This window comes from Myotis davidii, unplaced genomic scaffold (genome assembly GCF_000327345.1).
Source record: "Myotis davidii unplaced genomic scaffold, ASM32734v1 scaffold64, whole genome shotgun sequence".
Classification (NCBI taxonomy): Eukaryota; Metazoa; Chordata; class Mammalia; order Chiroptera; family Vespertilionidae; genus Myotis; species Myotis davidii.
Genome location: NW_006296226.1, coordinates 3180054 through 3196241, shown reverse-complemented (window position 1 = coordinate 3196241; position 16188 = coordinate 3180054). Strand labels below are relative to the sequence as shown.

Here is a 16188-nt window from a genome sequence, read left to right as displayed (position 1 = left end):
CTCCCAAAGCTAACATCTTGCAAAACTATAGTGCAATATCCCAATCAGGCAAGATGCAGGCAAGATACAGTATGGCCCATAATATGCTCTTTCCTCCTACCCCTAGCTGCCCCCTTTACCTCTTGCAACTGCTAATCTATTCTCCATTTTCATAATTTTGGAGAATTTTAAGAATATTATGTAAACATTCCTCAAAAACACTGCCTTGTTTCTGCCAGGTGAACATAGAATTCAGGTTCCTCATTTTGCCCCCATTGCCATTGATAAGTATGTGTACCAGTATCAGGGGTCCTCATTACCACTGGATGTAGATGGAAGTTCTGGCTCCTTGCTAAGCCGCCACTGATAGCATCCTGGCTGGGAGGGCTAGGAGGGCCTCTTTGTGGCTCCCCACATGCCTCCACTAACACTGCAAGGCGGTCACCTCTTTGCTGGGTGGTGGTGGAAGTCGTGACTCTCCTACTGTAACACCACTACAGTGGGACCCCTTGCTACTTCTGGGTGAGTGTGGAAGTGAGACACAATCCTCACCCCTGAGGTCGCCACTAGCATAAAGGACCCCTCTGTCTACTTAACCTTCTCTGATACCACTCGGGCAGAGTCACTGGGGTGCTCACTAGAGCTGTGCAAGAGGAGAAGTCTAGGCTCCACTTAGCCTCTGCCTGGAATGGCTGAGGTTGGACCACAGTTTTTCTGTGGTGTTCAGCTAGGTAGGGTAGAGGAGTTCAGTGGTTATTATCTAAATGTGACCTATCTTGCAAGGCTGCTATTTTCTTCATCCTTTAGTTGTTTTGTTTTGGGGTCTTTTCCCCCATTCCCATTCATGCTTTGGGATTGCCAACTTCTCTGAGTCTGGGATATGCAGGGAAGAAGGAAGCTCAAGGAGCACACCATCATGAAGGTTTTTGTATCTCTAGTTCCCTCACTGGTCTGCCTTCTTTATGCCATTTTCTGTTTATTTTATATATAACGCATAGGGTTTTTAGTTGTACTTAGTAGGAAGACTAAGAAAAGTTTATTTACTTCATCTTTCTGAGGACAGACTCCTCTGCTTTTGTGTGCACCATGTCTTCTCTGTGGACAGGTTTTTCCTGGTGCTATCAATCCAGCAGTGATGCTGCTCTGTGTGTTAATTAGGAATAGCCTTTGTGGAAGCATAGTGATCTCCACTTATCACATTCCTTATGCCCCGTGATGACTTTTGTAAGAATTATGGAGGAAAACATAAACACAATTAAGCAAAAACATTACTTAATCATAGCTCCAAGTTCTTAAATCATCCTTATCTGTAGGGATATATGGGAGTGAGTGAAACATACCATGTGACTGAGAATGAAAAATTATATCCTTCAAAATTTTTCTCCAAAAAGTATCCAGAGTGATCTTGACAAACACCCAACCTGAAAACATTGTCATTGTTCTTATTATTTTAAGGATAAACTTGTAGCTTTTGAATGTGACGTCTGGCACTCACTCACTTTTCTAGACTCACTCCTCTGCACGCCAACCAGAGTGAACTCTTATTTTTTCAAGTGTTCACTTTCTTGCCTTTGGGTCTGCGCATATTGATCCCTCTGTCCGGAATGTCATCACACTGCTTCTACACCTCCCTTCACTTCTATTCATGGTTCTGGTGTCACTCTCCAATTGGTTACACAAATTAGAGAAGGCAAGACAGTGTAAGAGCTAGTAATAATTAGCAGAATTCCCATCTGAGGATTCTCACTCGATCCTTAGCACCACACCCTACTTTAATAGGTGAAAGGGGAGAAAGGTGGTGGCCTGGTAAACTTTAATGTGTTGAAAGCATTACAGTTGCCAAAGTAAAATAATTGCAATTTATTTATACACACATTATTCAGAAAATAATCCAAACATTTTAATATGGGAATATGGGAGGAAAAAATTACTAGCTGAGTGGAGTACTTCAAGGTGCAATAGATTAGACCACACAGAATGGATCATTTTGAAACAGGTTTTATGGACACTACAGAAGGAAGTCATTTAAATATGTTTGTTGGCACCTTTAACTATTTATCAAAGATCTTTTAGGTACTTTGGAAAATATGATTACTGTATAGTACTTGCCTTAAAGTAGCTTATTATGAAAAAAAATTACTAGAAAGAAGTCAGAATGTGTGTCATGAACTAAGAACTGTGGTTAATCCAGCTCTAAGCAACTGATGTTAAATGAAAATAAAAGTGATGTGGAAGATATGATATACAGAATGCTATAGCTGTTCAAAAAATATTGACATTTAGTTACGGAGGTTGATGGGATTTGAACTGAGCTTCAAAGATAGAATGTGGACAGTTAGAAATGGGGTGTATTGTGGAGACAGGAAAGTGCAGACTTGTGATGGGGACTAGAGGTAGCTTCTATACATGGAAACACAGGCTAATATATGAACATGATGGTATTGGGGACAAGAAAGGAAAGGAGTAGGGACCAGCCTGTGCTGAGACTTAAATTCCAGGTTACAGAGATGGCCTTTGGTTAATGGGCAACTGCAAACCACTGAAGATTTTTGAACAGGAAAGTGGCATGATCAGAGCCTCATTTATAGGAATTGTAATTTGGCATCTGTGGCCAGACAAAGAAGAGGTTGTAGGTATGGAGGTTACAGAATCAAGTCATAAAATAATGTTTTAAATTAGTGTGGCAACAATGGACATGGAAAACAGCAACTGATAGAATCTTTATTTCCAAACCCCCAAAGACCTTAAAGTCTTACTGAAGTGAGGTAGAGGAGATGAGGAAAGAAAATACCAAAGGCAACTATGGCCTGAGACTTTACTCGTAACTGACCACTCTATTTTATTTTTTAATAATTCTTTTTAAAATATATTTTATTGATTTCAGAGAGGAAGGGAGGAAAAGAGAGAGAGAGAGAGAGAGAGAGAGAGAGAGAGAGAGCGCAGAGAATCATTGATCAGCTGACTTCTGTATGTTCCCTACCAGGAATCAAGCCCACAACCCAGGCATGTATGTGACCCACCTAGGAATCAAACAGTGACCTTCCAGTTCTTGGGTCAATGCTCAACCATTGAGTCATGCCAGCTGGGTATAACTTACCATTCTTTAAATTAAGACCCACAGGGAAACAAATGTGTCAACACCAAACTATGCTCAGAACCTTCCTTCCTTTCTGACTGCTCAGGTCAAGTGTTATTAGGTCCAATGTGCAGCAGTTTTCTTCTTCCTAGGACAGGCTGATATTCAGCAGATATGCATCAGTACAGCTGTAAAAGTTGGTACAATATTGAAATACTTATGTACTGGTGGGTAAATTGCTGCTGCCCTGCCCTAACCAGTTTGGCTCAGTGGATAGAGCATCAGCCTGCAGACTGAAAAGTCCCAGGTTCGATTCCATCCAAGGGCATGTACCTTGGTTGCAGGCACATCCCCAGTAGAGGGTGTGCAGGAGGCAGCTGATCGATGTTTCTCTCTCATCAATGTTTCTAACTCTAGCCCGCTCCCTTCCTCTCTGTAAAAAAAAAATCAATAAAAAATATATTTTTTAAAAGAGCTGCTGCCCTGAGCCCCTTGAATGCCCCTTTACTGACCCAACCCCTTTTCTAGGTTCACTGGCAGTCCAGTCTTTTGGCAGATAGGCGGGCTTGCAGAACTCTGCTTAATGCCACCACTGTGCCTGCTTCTCATTGAGCAAATGTCGTGCCATTCTGGGCTATAACACTTTGAATATCACTCCTATGGTGGAAGTTTTCTCCCAAAAGCCTCTCAAGTCCTTTTTGCAAATAAACTTCTGTTGGGCCTACACACGTCTGAATCAGTAGAAACCCTGTTACCCTGAAATTCATGGGACTTCACATTTAAATAATGATCAATTGGTAGTTTTAAAAACTGTAATGCCCAGTGCTAATGCGAGTACAGTAAAACGTGTACTTTTATTCCTGATGATGGGAATGTAAACTAATATGAGAATGAGCTATCGAGTTTAAAATTTTTTTCATGTATTAATTCTTAACATATGACAGTTAACTGCTGATGCATCTTCTTTTGGACACAGTCTTCTGAGGGTTTTGTTTCTTGGTTTTTGAGAGACTCGTCCTAATCCATCAGTAATCTCCTTTCTAGTCTGAGCAGGTGTGTAGGTTTGCAACCTGGCGTCCTGCAGCTAGAGCCATTTGCTGCTATGGCACCACACAGTTGCGCACATTCAGTTTTCTCCCAGTCGTCTGTATTCCAGCCAAATGAGCTAAGCAATCTCAGGGTGATTGGCAGGATGCTAATTCATTTCACACAGATTTGGATATGCAGAATCCAGGGCAGTTACAAGTCTCCTCGCCTAATTCATTGATGGAAATAGAAAGCATCTTGTTTGTCTAATTAAAAAAACCAAAACCTCCTTGTATGTATGTCTAGGTGCTTGTCTCTTTTACTAGAGGCCGATGCACGAAATTCATGCAAGAGTAGGCCTTCCTTCCCCTGGCTGCCGGCACCAGCTTCCCTCTGGCACCCGGGACCCAGGCTTTCCTCGCAGCCCCGGCTTTGTCCTGAAGGTTGTCTGGAAGGACATCCAGTCTAATTAGCATATTATGCTTTTATTAGTATAGATATTTGTGAACATATTGGCTCAACTTTGGAGAAATTGTTTCTCTCCTAGTGCAGTGGATTCCTGTGCTCAAAATAGTGCCAGAGGGAAGGGGAATTGGGGTGACTCAATAAAGAAGGTGAAGGGATTAGCTAAAGAACATATATGCAGAGCCCATAGACAGAGACAGTACTGTGATGAAGGCCAAGAGAAGGGGAGGCAGGGTGGGTGGAGTTGGGCAAAGGGGATGGAAATAGCAGATATCTACAATAGTGTCAACATTTCCTAGCACAAAAATCCTAGCACAACTATTTGTAGGAACAGATTCCTTATTCAGAACAAATCCACAAGGTTGAGAAGCATAATACGGTAAGAATAAAGAGCCTTTCTCTGGGGGCCCAGGAACTTGCTTGGTGCCCTACTTAGGTATACTAGGAACTAGGGCTTTTAAGTTGCACAACTCCTGGATACTTTTGTAATCTACATGAATGAGCACCCTTGGAGTTGTGTAGGGCACTGCCTATAGGCAGCTGATGCCACTGGTCCTTCATAGAAGAAACAGAGGCTGTTAATATTTATTGAGATTTTTTAAAAAATGAATCTTAGATTATGAATAGGAAAGAATTTAATGAAATGTAAGTTATTGTATAATGTAATTAATATTAAACTAAAATAGTCATTTAAGGAATTGATATTTAGTGGGTAGTATAGATTACAGAGAATGAAGACTTCTTTGTATTTTACATGTCCCAAACTTATTGCTGTTTTAATTTACTTCCACCGAAGAACTGAGTTATCAGCTGAAGAAAAACCTAATGTTAGCTTCCAGAATCACACTTCCAGTAATAGTAGCTGGTACCCGCCAAGATGTTTCTGAAAAGAGAAAGTGCTTATTTTAACAACAACAAAAACAGCAATTAAGAAATAATATTTGGTTCATTTCCAGGAAGGAAACATTTCATATTAAAAAGAAAAAAAAACATACCCTAGCCATTTACCATCACTTGTGGAACTTGTTCAAACCACAGTCTGTTTCATCTCTTCACTTTTGCCTGGTTTTAGATGAGGAATTTTCCCCCCTTGGGAATCAAAGAGTTTGATTGCACCTCTCCACCAGAATTGTGCAATGCCTTTAAATAGTTCTCAAATCTGTTTTCCATTATCATTATGAATTTCACAATACATTTCCAAATGTGCTTTTGTATATTTTTATCCAAAACACTGTGCTCTAGTGTTGTAAATTCTTGATTACTCAAAAGGTTTTGGAGAGTAACAGAGTAAGATTAGTTCCTTTTTGTGTAATATTATTTTTAAATAAATTATAAAATCTGTACACATAATCTGACTGCTAATATGGAAGGTATTTTTAACTTACTTTTCAGTCTTATTCTATTTATAGAATCACCAAATGTTAGCATTGGAAATGTCATAGGCATTACTAATTGTAACTTCTGTATTTTGTAGGAAAAGAAAACAAAGTCACTTGCCAGTGACCCACAGCTTGTTAGTGGGAGAGCCAAGATTGCAACTCAGTTGTCTTGACTCCAAGCCTAATGTTCTTTCGCTTCACCCCGTTGTTAGTGTCTCTGGCTTTAGTCCTCCTTCCAACTCAACCCACCCTCCACCTTCCAACAGAGCTTGTTCTCCTGCCCGCCTTTGATTGATTGACTGCGGACTCGGGCCATGGGATGGGTAAAGGCTGGGGTCAGAAAACTGGAAGACTGAACTTCCAAGAGCATGTTGCCACTGAAAGAGAGAGACAAGTGCTTATGTTACATACAGTGTGACGTGTGTGAGAGCAGAAGTAAGGGTAACGTACTCTGGGGGACAGGCATGATGACTGATGAGTTTGATACTCTCCCATCACCTTTGTTTCTAATATTTCTTTTATTTTCCTATGTTTTCCTACCTTTGTTCTTTTTTCCCCTCTGCCGATTTGGAGGTTATGCATTCTTTTTCTGTTCGTGCTTATGTGTATTTTCATGTGCAGATTGGAAGCTATGTTTTTCTGTTTTATCGCATTGATGTATATGAAAGGAAATGAGAGCATCGCCTTCTCCATCGGCTCACCCATCTCCCAGTTTCTCTCATATTCTAAGCCTTTCTTCTTTATGTTATACAGAGATTATTATTTTTTTCATTTTTTTTCTATAAAGAAGGGAGCGTATGCCCTTCTTTATAACAGTGGGCTTTATTTGATACTCATTTTCACAGTTATGTAAGAGATTTGACAATAGATTATATGTTCCACTAGTTACTTAATCTCAAGCAATTTATTGTCTTTTCCCCCTACCTGAGCTCTTTATTTTCAATCAGTGAAATGCATCTTTATTTCCAGAAATCATACATATCCTCGAATGTCTTTCTCTTTCCTCATATTTACCAATAACTTGCTCAGATATGGAATTGGGGTTTATAATATTCTCCCGTGTAGCTGTATGTCTTTTTCCTGGCATTTGTTTTTGTACAGGAAAAACGAAATACCAGTTTGACTTTCCCATTTGTAAGTAACTTGTTTTTCTTACCTAGATGCTTGTGATACTTTTCTTTATCCTGGGTGTGAATCACTTTTTATTAATTTTGCCTGGAATTTGATGAGGTTTTTTTTTTTTCTCTTAAGCTTCAGGTAAGGAATAAAGACTTGCATTAATATCACAACTCTTACTTCTCCTGAGTCTACTCAGTTCTGTTGTTCTGGAGCTTTACGGCTTCTCTTTACTGCATCCAATGACAATTTTAATTTTGCTATTACAGTGTATATTTTCTTTTCCATTTGTGCATTTATAACTTAATCATTTTCTCCTACCGCTACTGATATCTGTTTAAAGGAGACCATGTAGTCTTGCATCTTCTTGAGGGTCTGCACAAATATTTATTGAACTTTTTCTAGAAAGAAATACTCAGTAATATGAGTAATTCAATAATAATTCAATATTTAATAATATCATGCTTTGCAGCAATGTTCCCTTTCTGCTGAAGCATTTTGCATATTATCATTATAATTATTTTTAAAATGTTTCTCATTCTTAATAATAAATCAATCTAATTCTAGAATTTTCTACTATATGTCATGCAACAATGTTACCCTGTTTTAAAATATAATCAAGAATTTTAGTGTTATTTTTCTAATAATTACATTATGTTATAAACCTTGTCTCTCAATAATGATTATATTTTTAGCATATTATAATGTTTCTCTCGCTCTGTTTCTCCCTCTCCCTTCCACTCTCTCCGAAAATCAGATGAGGATTACCAAAAAAACAAAAAAACAAAAACGTGGCTGTTGGATCCAGATAATCTGGATTCAAATCCCAATTCTTCCACTTACTCAGTGTGTAACTTTGGCAGGGATTTAACCTCTTGGTACCTTACTTTTCTCATCTATAAATTGAGATTAATAATATTATTTGCTTCATAGGTCCTTAAGGAGATTAAAAAGATAATATTTAAAATACATAGAATAGTCCTTGGGACATAAATGCTGCATAAATATTTTCTTTAAATTGCAACTGCAACCTTTATTTCAATTTTATTGTAAACCTTAAAAAAATAAATAAGTCAAAGCTTATTACCTGGAAATAGGCCTTAAACAAATAGCAATAGAAAGAGGGAGTATGCTACCATTTAAAAATATTTGACTTGCTAATTAAGAGCAAGATACATGTAATTTTGAATTTTTGTCATAAAAATTCACCAGTAAATCAATGTTATGGTCTAAACAAAAATTCTAGCTCTGTCACCTACTAATTGAGTAATATTAGTCAAGTCTCACATCTCTTTAAGCTTTCATTTCCTCATCTTTAAAATTGTCATAAAACAATTAAATTAATGCATTCAGGAATAACATTGTAATTATTAATATTACTTATAAAACTGTGAGGATTAACTGAGTTTACATAAGATGTCATCATATTGGTGCACAGTACTTAGTAGCTATTGTTTTTAAAGAATCAAATGCATACTTGACTGAGCTACATTTAATTGACTTAACTGAGCACTACCAGTCCCTTTATTCCACAATTTCTTCATTATTGAATTCTTAACTTTGAGTTATTTTACAGATGTGTAACTCCAGAGAGAGTAAGTGACAAATTCAAAGCCATGTTGTCAGTGCAAAGGGAGTCTATGCAGCAAGATCAGTTAGATCCTGCTTTTAATGTTTTTTCTTTTTTTTCCTTCAGCCTGGGGAAAGCAAGGTTCTAACTCTTGTTTCTTCAAAGGGCCTATTTCCCATCAGTTGAATTATCTTCCTCAAGCCCTTTAGTTTCTCCTGTCCTTTGTCAAGGGCTCAGAACAGAAAGTATGGGCTTAGTGCTTTTTGTATATCTGCTGGGAGAGGGTGCTGGGGGTGCAGTGGGGAAGATGAAGCTACACAGGTTAGGGAGGGCAGAGATGGAATATGGAGCATACCTATTATGATGATGTTTTATGCATCCAGTGTCATTCGTTTCTTTTAGTCCCTTTATATGCATTGCTATTTGGAGTTTTCCCACAAAAAAGCTCAGAATACCATGCTGTGCTGTGTTGTAATTGTAACTCATTGTGGGACAGAAGAGGCTACTTCATAACCTGCAAATAACAAACTCCATCATTCTTTAAAAAACAAAACAAAACAAATGTAGCAACTGTCCTTCCTTGAATTATATGATTTTTACTATGAAAAGCTGTTGTTCGGTTTTTCCTCTCTAATGAGTCTCAGAAATGTTGCTGGTTATCAATTGATGCACCACATAAAACGGACTTTTCTGGCCTGCCCACAGCTTGCCCACCAGGGACATTTAAACCAGAAGGTGTGCCAGGCGGTATCAGCACTTGCCTTCCGTGTCCTGATGAAAATCACACCTCTCCACCAGGAAGTACGTCCCCTGAGGACTGCGTCTGCAAGGAGGGCTTCCAGGCATCCGGCCAGACCTGCGAGGGTAAGCCTGCCCCCTGGGCAAACAGGAAATAGAAAAGTGGGTCTCCTGGAGGGATAAGATGCTGGTATTTTCATCCAATTCATTTAAAAATGATCTTTAGCATTTCTTTCTCTAATCATATCAGGGTGGGGGGAGTCTTTGTTCTTATTAAGTAGCATTTCTTATCACTGAACACACCCATTTCTTGCTCCGGAGAAAGGAGATCTGAGCCAGGAGTAATATAACTATGAAAACAGAAAGATTTATCCACTTGGAAAAGATCTCAAATGAATCTAAAGAAAAAAGCCAAAATTTTTTAACAACAACGTTGAGTAACAAACAAGTTGGGTGATAGTTAAATTCATTTAAAGAAAGTATTTTTATAAGTAGAGTAAGTGTCTCAGTGTTATTCATATCAAAAATTAAAAACATTCAATTAGCCTACAACGTGTACAAGAAACTGCGACTCTTGAGATTTGAAGCAGACACCGCTTTGCTGACCGTATCTGGTTTTTATTTCATGTTACCTTAATTAAGAAAGAAAATAACTAATGGCATAGGAAGGCTAATAACTAGAAAATTTTATATCCAAATATACATCAAAATAAAAATGTTTAAAGCATACCAAATAATATTTACTTTGTTTTTAAATTTTAAGTGGGAGTAAATACCCATTGGAAATGAGACATATGGGTTCTTCCAGATACAGTACGTGCTTAGAAATTCAAATGCAAGTGGGAATTCTGTGGGTAAATTAGCCATATCTACACTGTCCTCTTGAACCAAAGAAGTGTGTGGGGCCCAACATCACCCTAGATTTGACCCCCAAAAGTGTGTGCGGGGGAGGTAGTGGATACTTCATAGACAAAGTCTAACTTTGCTTTTTCATTTTACTTTTATAAATGTTAGTTGTGCACTGCCCTGCCCTGAAGCCTCCAGAAAACGGTTACTTTATCCAAAACACTTGCCACAACCACTTCAATGCAGCCTGTGGGGTCCGATGTCACCCTGGATTTGACCTCGTGGGAAGCAGCATCCTCTTGTGTCAACCCAATGGTTTGTGGTCCGGTTCAGAGAGCTACTGCAAAGGTATGCAGACTGCCCATTCACATTGTTTATTGATTGTCTTGCTTGAGTTCCTTGACTTAAACTCTAATGGACCAGCAAGTTCTTTGTTTCTTTTAATTTCATAGACCACAGACCACAGAAAGAAAAAAAATTATAGGAAGTTTGAAGTTAGAACTACTAAGTTCAATTGACCACATCATCATGAATCATGCCCTTTATAATTCTTCTGTGAACAAGCAAAGGAAGGGCCTGCCTGGGAAGGAAATGGACAGGTTACCCTAAACCTCGGATTTTAAGCAGCCAAGACTGGGTGCCAGAGGAAGTTTTGGGATGGTCAGAGGGGATTTTGATGCCTGCTGTGATCGCGGGACTTAGGGAACCACACCAATAGCCTGCAGTAGGAGCAATTAGCTAACTTACCCATCTCTAACCTGCACTTGGAATAGCAGCGTGCTAGAGAAAGTGGGAATTTGCTAAAGGGAAATCTCAAAGAGCAGTCAGGCCCATAGAAAAGGGGACAGTAACTCGGGTAGAACCCAAGGATCCCACATTAAATACAAGGAAACAACAAACAGAATGGTACCCAAGTTCACTTCCAATCTTGCCATCTCTGTGATCAACTTCCCTACTTCTTAGAACTGCTGCACGGGCAACTTCCTAAGGTTTCACCAGTAGGGTTGGAAGAGAAAGCTATCAAAGGAAAGGTAAGAGGGGAACAAGGTGAAGGACTTGAGAATCCTTGCCCATGAAGCTGCTAAAGACAGTATTCACCCCCTATCTAGGACTGCCAGATGATATACAGGACCCCCAGTTAAATGGGAAATTTAGATAAACAACGAATAATTTTTTTAGTATAAATTTAATACCAAGTTTGGGATCTACTTATACTAAAAATTATTTATTGATTTTCACATTTAATTAGATATGCTAATTTGTGGCATTTTGCTGTTGTTGTTTTCTGAATCTGGCAACCTATCCCCATCCCCTTGGCATCCTTTGGCAATACACTTTGCTGAGAATTTGACTATGCCCAGACCCCCCATCGCTCAGCTTACTGGATTGGGGTAAGGAGTTCTGTCTTCTGGTTTTCTCTTGGCTCCCGCACCCAGAAGGGAAGCCCACCACCGCAAGGTCACATGTGAACCCCAGGAGACCGCCTCTGTTTATTTTTATCAGCTAATGATATGATCCCATCTATAAATGTGATTTTGCCTAAGTCAGGTCCCAGTCCGGATTCTCATTTACACCTACGAAAAGACAAGGAAAAAATGAAGAGAATTAGAAAATTGATCAAAGGAGACCTGAAAGAAAGGGGAAACATGGAATCTCTGAGTTACATTACTAAAATAAGACCAGAATTCCAAGAAATGGGAGTAATCTGAGTGCAAAAACATTTCTTAGGAAACAAGCAAACAAAAAGATTGCTGACATAATGAATGGACATAGTTAAGAGTCAATAAGGTAGAAAATCAACTCATGAATTCTGAAAATAGGGCAAAATTTCAAAGATTAAAATAAATATATGAAAGTCTAAAGAGACATGAGAATAGTCACAGGAAATAGACTCTTCTTGTATTAGGAATCCAGAAAGAGAATGGAGTGGAGGATAAACCCTAACAGAAGATTACATAACATATCTCTAATCAGAAATCTTGAAAATATACACATTTAAAATCTTTGATGTTCAGTTTAAAATCACTTGCTGTGTGCCAGAAAAAAAAATCTTAAAAACAGATCCATGTCTGGAAATAATCTTAGTGAAATTTCTGAATGCCCTGGAAAAATAGAAACTTTTGCCCCTTACTAGCCACTCCAAATATTAGAAGACAAAGAAAAACAGTAGACCCTAGGTCTCTCAACTCAGACATGCTGCTTTTTATGTGGGAAGACATTTTCAGCACATGTTTTCTAATGGTAAAAAGTCACATCCCATTACTGAAAAAGTTAATCACAGAAAATCTCTTAGTCAATAATATCATAATAACTATGTATGGTACCAGGTAGGGACTGGAAGTATCAGGGGGAATACTTTGTAAAGTATGTGATTGTCTAACCGCTATGCTATACACCCAATACTAATGCAAAATAATATTGAATGCAAACTGAAATTGGGGGAAAAAAGGCATGTAAATTTAAAAGAAATATTCCTATAAAGTCAACAGTTAACATCTCTACCCCTTCTTCCAAAGACCTCATTGTAGAGGGTGGAAAACATTACATTTTAACTTTCCACTTACTGGCCTTCCAAAGAGAGTGAGAAAAGCAGGCAGACACCCCCTTAGGATAAGGATGGGTCCTTTTTCTTTATCCCCCACAATCCACATCCTACCCTAGCATCCAGAAGACATGGCCACGCCCTCTCAGGAAGCCTTCCCTTTCTGCTGGGGAAGGGGTTAAGAGGTTTTATTCCCTCCCTAACTTCAGGGGAAAATCCCTACCTGGGGAAACAACCTTTCTCGGAGAGGTGACCTTGGTTAAAACACATAGCGCCAAGAAGGTGAGCAAACATATTAAGAACAGTATGCCATATACGCCAGGTCCCTTGAAACATACACTGTGCAGATGTTTCTTCCCTGCAGCGACTGTGTCAAGCAGCAAGGATGGACCGGCTTCCGGCATTCCCACAGCTTTGATTGTTCAATCATCCTGCCTTTGCTCTTGGTTCCTATGTAGAAACCCTCCCCGTTGCCAACCCCCTCCCCGGCTCAGAGGGGTGACATTTAACCTCTGCATGTGTGTCCACAGGCCTGTCCCCCACTCGTTCTAGCCCTTGTGCTCTGTGTCAGGGTCAGGCAGGAAAGCACAGGAAACACCATGCATGCTGGGGGATAAGGGACTGATTTAGGAATCAGACCTCACACAGTTTTGGAAGGAGCTGGAACATGGAAGTTCCAGAAGAGAAGTTGGAATATCAGAGAAGTTAACTGCCAGTCCAGTATGGGAATCCAAGCCGTCCAGCTGCTGAAATGGATCACAAGGGAGAAATGTGTCAGGGAGTCTAAGAAGCTTTGCCTCCGTGTAGCCACACCCTGATGATCAGCCACGAACCCGGCCAGCCATGAACTTGGCGCCACCTTTCGCTAACAGGGTCAGCAGTCGGGATGTGGGGTGGAAACGAGCAAAGACAAGCTGGGACCCACAGGGCATGTCTGCATTTGTCTAACATTGAGTCGAGATACAATGGCTACTCTTCCTCCCACCTTCCAAATCTAGTGAAAGTTCTTTTGACCAGCCCTTACCTGGTCCACAGGAGGAGATTATGATGAGGTGTTTCTCAGCTGAGCCAACTTGTTACAATACAGACCACCGCACTCACTTGTAACTTGTCTGTCACTTCAGCTAGATGGAGTTCATTGTGAGCACAGAGTGTACCTTTTCCCCTTCAATTCTTGCTTATACCTCTGGTGAATGATTGAACAAATACACATATTGATAAGTACATTGATAAATAGGCACCTTGATGATCTGCTTGTGTCACTTCCTATTATGCATTTGCATTTTTTAAAAGCAGGCTTGTTCTCTTTTATATTATTGAGTTGGTATCCTATCCTATATAATAGGAGAGAAATATGCAAATTAGGCCGGACATCATGACCAGCTTAGAGCACGACCAGCTCAGCCCCCAGCCCCAGCAGACACACAACACACACCACACACCACACACCAGGGTTGGGGACAGGCTTTGAGCGGCTGCGGAGAGGCTCAGAGCCCGCCCCCAGTCCTCATGCCACCCAGCTCTGAGGCCACTCCCACCGGGGGTTTGTGGGCAGGCATGCTGCGCTGCCCGCCCAGGGGTGTGTGTTCTGAGCTGCTGCATCCAGACTGTGGCTTCGGCCCGCTCCGCACGGGAGCGGGCCTAAGCTGTCAGTAGGACATCCCCTGAGGGCACCCAGACTGTGAGAGGGGGCAGGCTGGGCTGAGGGACACCCACCCAGTGCACAAATTTTGTGCACCAGGCCTCTAGTTATTAAATAAAAGAACATTAATCAAAGAAGGAGATATGCTACAGGACCGTGGATCTTCTTAAGATCCCTTCATTTTCACTCCCAAAGACAGCTACCTAACTTTCCAGTGTAAAAAGTTGTCCTGAATGGAGATACTTCATATTCAGACTCTTCCTCTGGCTCATCATTAGGGGATTTAATTACTTATTGTTCTATGAAAAAGCACATTTCATTAATTCTAAAACACTTTCCCCCCATATTTAAATATCTCTAAAACTGAGATGCATCTTATAGTGGCATTAAGTGTTTATAGATATTATCATTTCTTTATTAGTGGCTCAAAATTATGGTGTGCCTTATAGTTGGGGCATCTGGAATTAAATGAAAAGCAGCCATTGTGTGGCGATTCACTTCTTTTTAGGCTGGGTAGTATGGAGAGAGTAATACTTTACAGATCTAATTTAAATCTAATTATAAGGACAGAGAATAATGTTAGTGTCTTTTTTTCTTAAAAAAGTTTATAATATTGAGGCTAAAATGAAAGACCAGTGTAAAATATAAAGCCTTTTACACATGTAATGTTACATCATTAATATTTTATAGTGTTAGATTCTGATTCTTATTCCTCTTATATACTCTTCGTAAGGACTTATCCTCTTTTTCAATTTTACCTGAGTTATGCATTTCATTACCAACTTGTAAGGATTTCTTTGTGACTTCTCAATAATAACTAGCTATACAACAACATCACAGTACGTCAAATTTCGTGGAGGTATTTTTTTTCTGAGAAAGGGTTCAAACAACAATGAGAATCCTTCACGTAACATCAGATTTATTTTATTGTTAGTATGAATACTATAGTAATTTGAGATTGACAGAAAGTGTGTGTCTGGGGAAAATCGAATTATCTTTTAATTGAGAACCAGAGCAAGCTCTTACATTGTCTACTACATAATAGACTATTCTCTAAAAGACTATATTGCTGTTTTCTAAAAAGACTATATTTAAGGATTGCTTTAACATGAATGTAAGTCAAGAAACATTTGTAGAGTTTTTCAGCTGTTGAAATAAAAACATATAAATTGAAACAAATAAGCATGTTCCTATTAAAAATGATAATAAATGGCCATTCTTGATTGACAAGGAGTATAAAATGTTGAAGACTAAATAGGAATTATTGAATCCTTTGTTTTCCCTGAGGAACAATGAAAACTTATTAAAACCAACAAATGAGAAGCAATATAATTTGCATGTGTATGAAACACCAAATGTAATTTACTCTCAGTACTCTTGAGAGATGTTGTAAATCCATCTTGTCTCCACTTGGAAAGCCAGAGTGACTTAAGCATTATATTGACTCTTAAAGCAGTTGTTTAATATATTTTTTCAGATTTTATGTATCATGATCATAGGAATTTATCTTATTTTTTATTTTTTATTGATTTCAGAGATGAAGGGGGAGAGAGAGAGAGAGGTCAATGATGCCTCCTGAATGCTCCCTACTGGGGATTGAGCCCACAACCTGGGCATGTGCCCTGACCAGGAATTGATCAACCCTCCTGGTTCATGGGTCAGTGCTCAACCACTGAACCACACCAGCTGGGCAGGAATTTATCTTATTCATCTTTTAATCCCTCCTAGCACCTGGCATTATGCTACACATGAGGGACACACTCAGTGAAAGTCAGAATGTGGAAGGCAAAATAACCTTGATATACACAT

The 16188-nt window shown here is 39.3% G+C and overlaps 1 protein-coding gene across 1 annotated transcript in view; it reads left to right on the top strand.

Moving 5' to 3' along the window:
- The window catches only part of SVEP1 (sushi, von Willebrand factor type A, EGF and pentraxin domain containing 1), a 153843-nt gene that overhangs the window by 45777 nt on the left and 91878 nt on the right, over positions 1–16188 (top strand). The window contains exons 5-6 of the mRNA XM_006771225.2: positions 9317–9475; positions 10364–10543. Of these exons, the coding sequence (XP_006771288.1) occupies positions 9317–9475; positions 10364–10543 (339 nt within the window). The remainder of the gene's footprint in view (positions 1–9316; positions 9476–10363; positions 10544–16188) is intronic.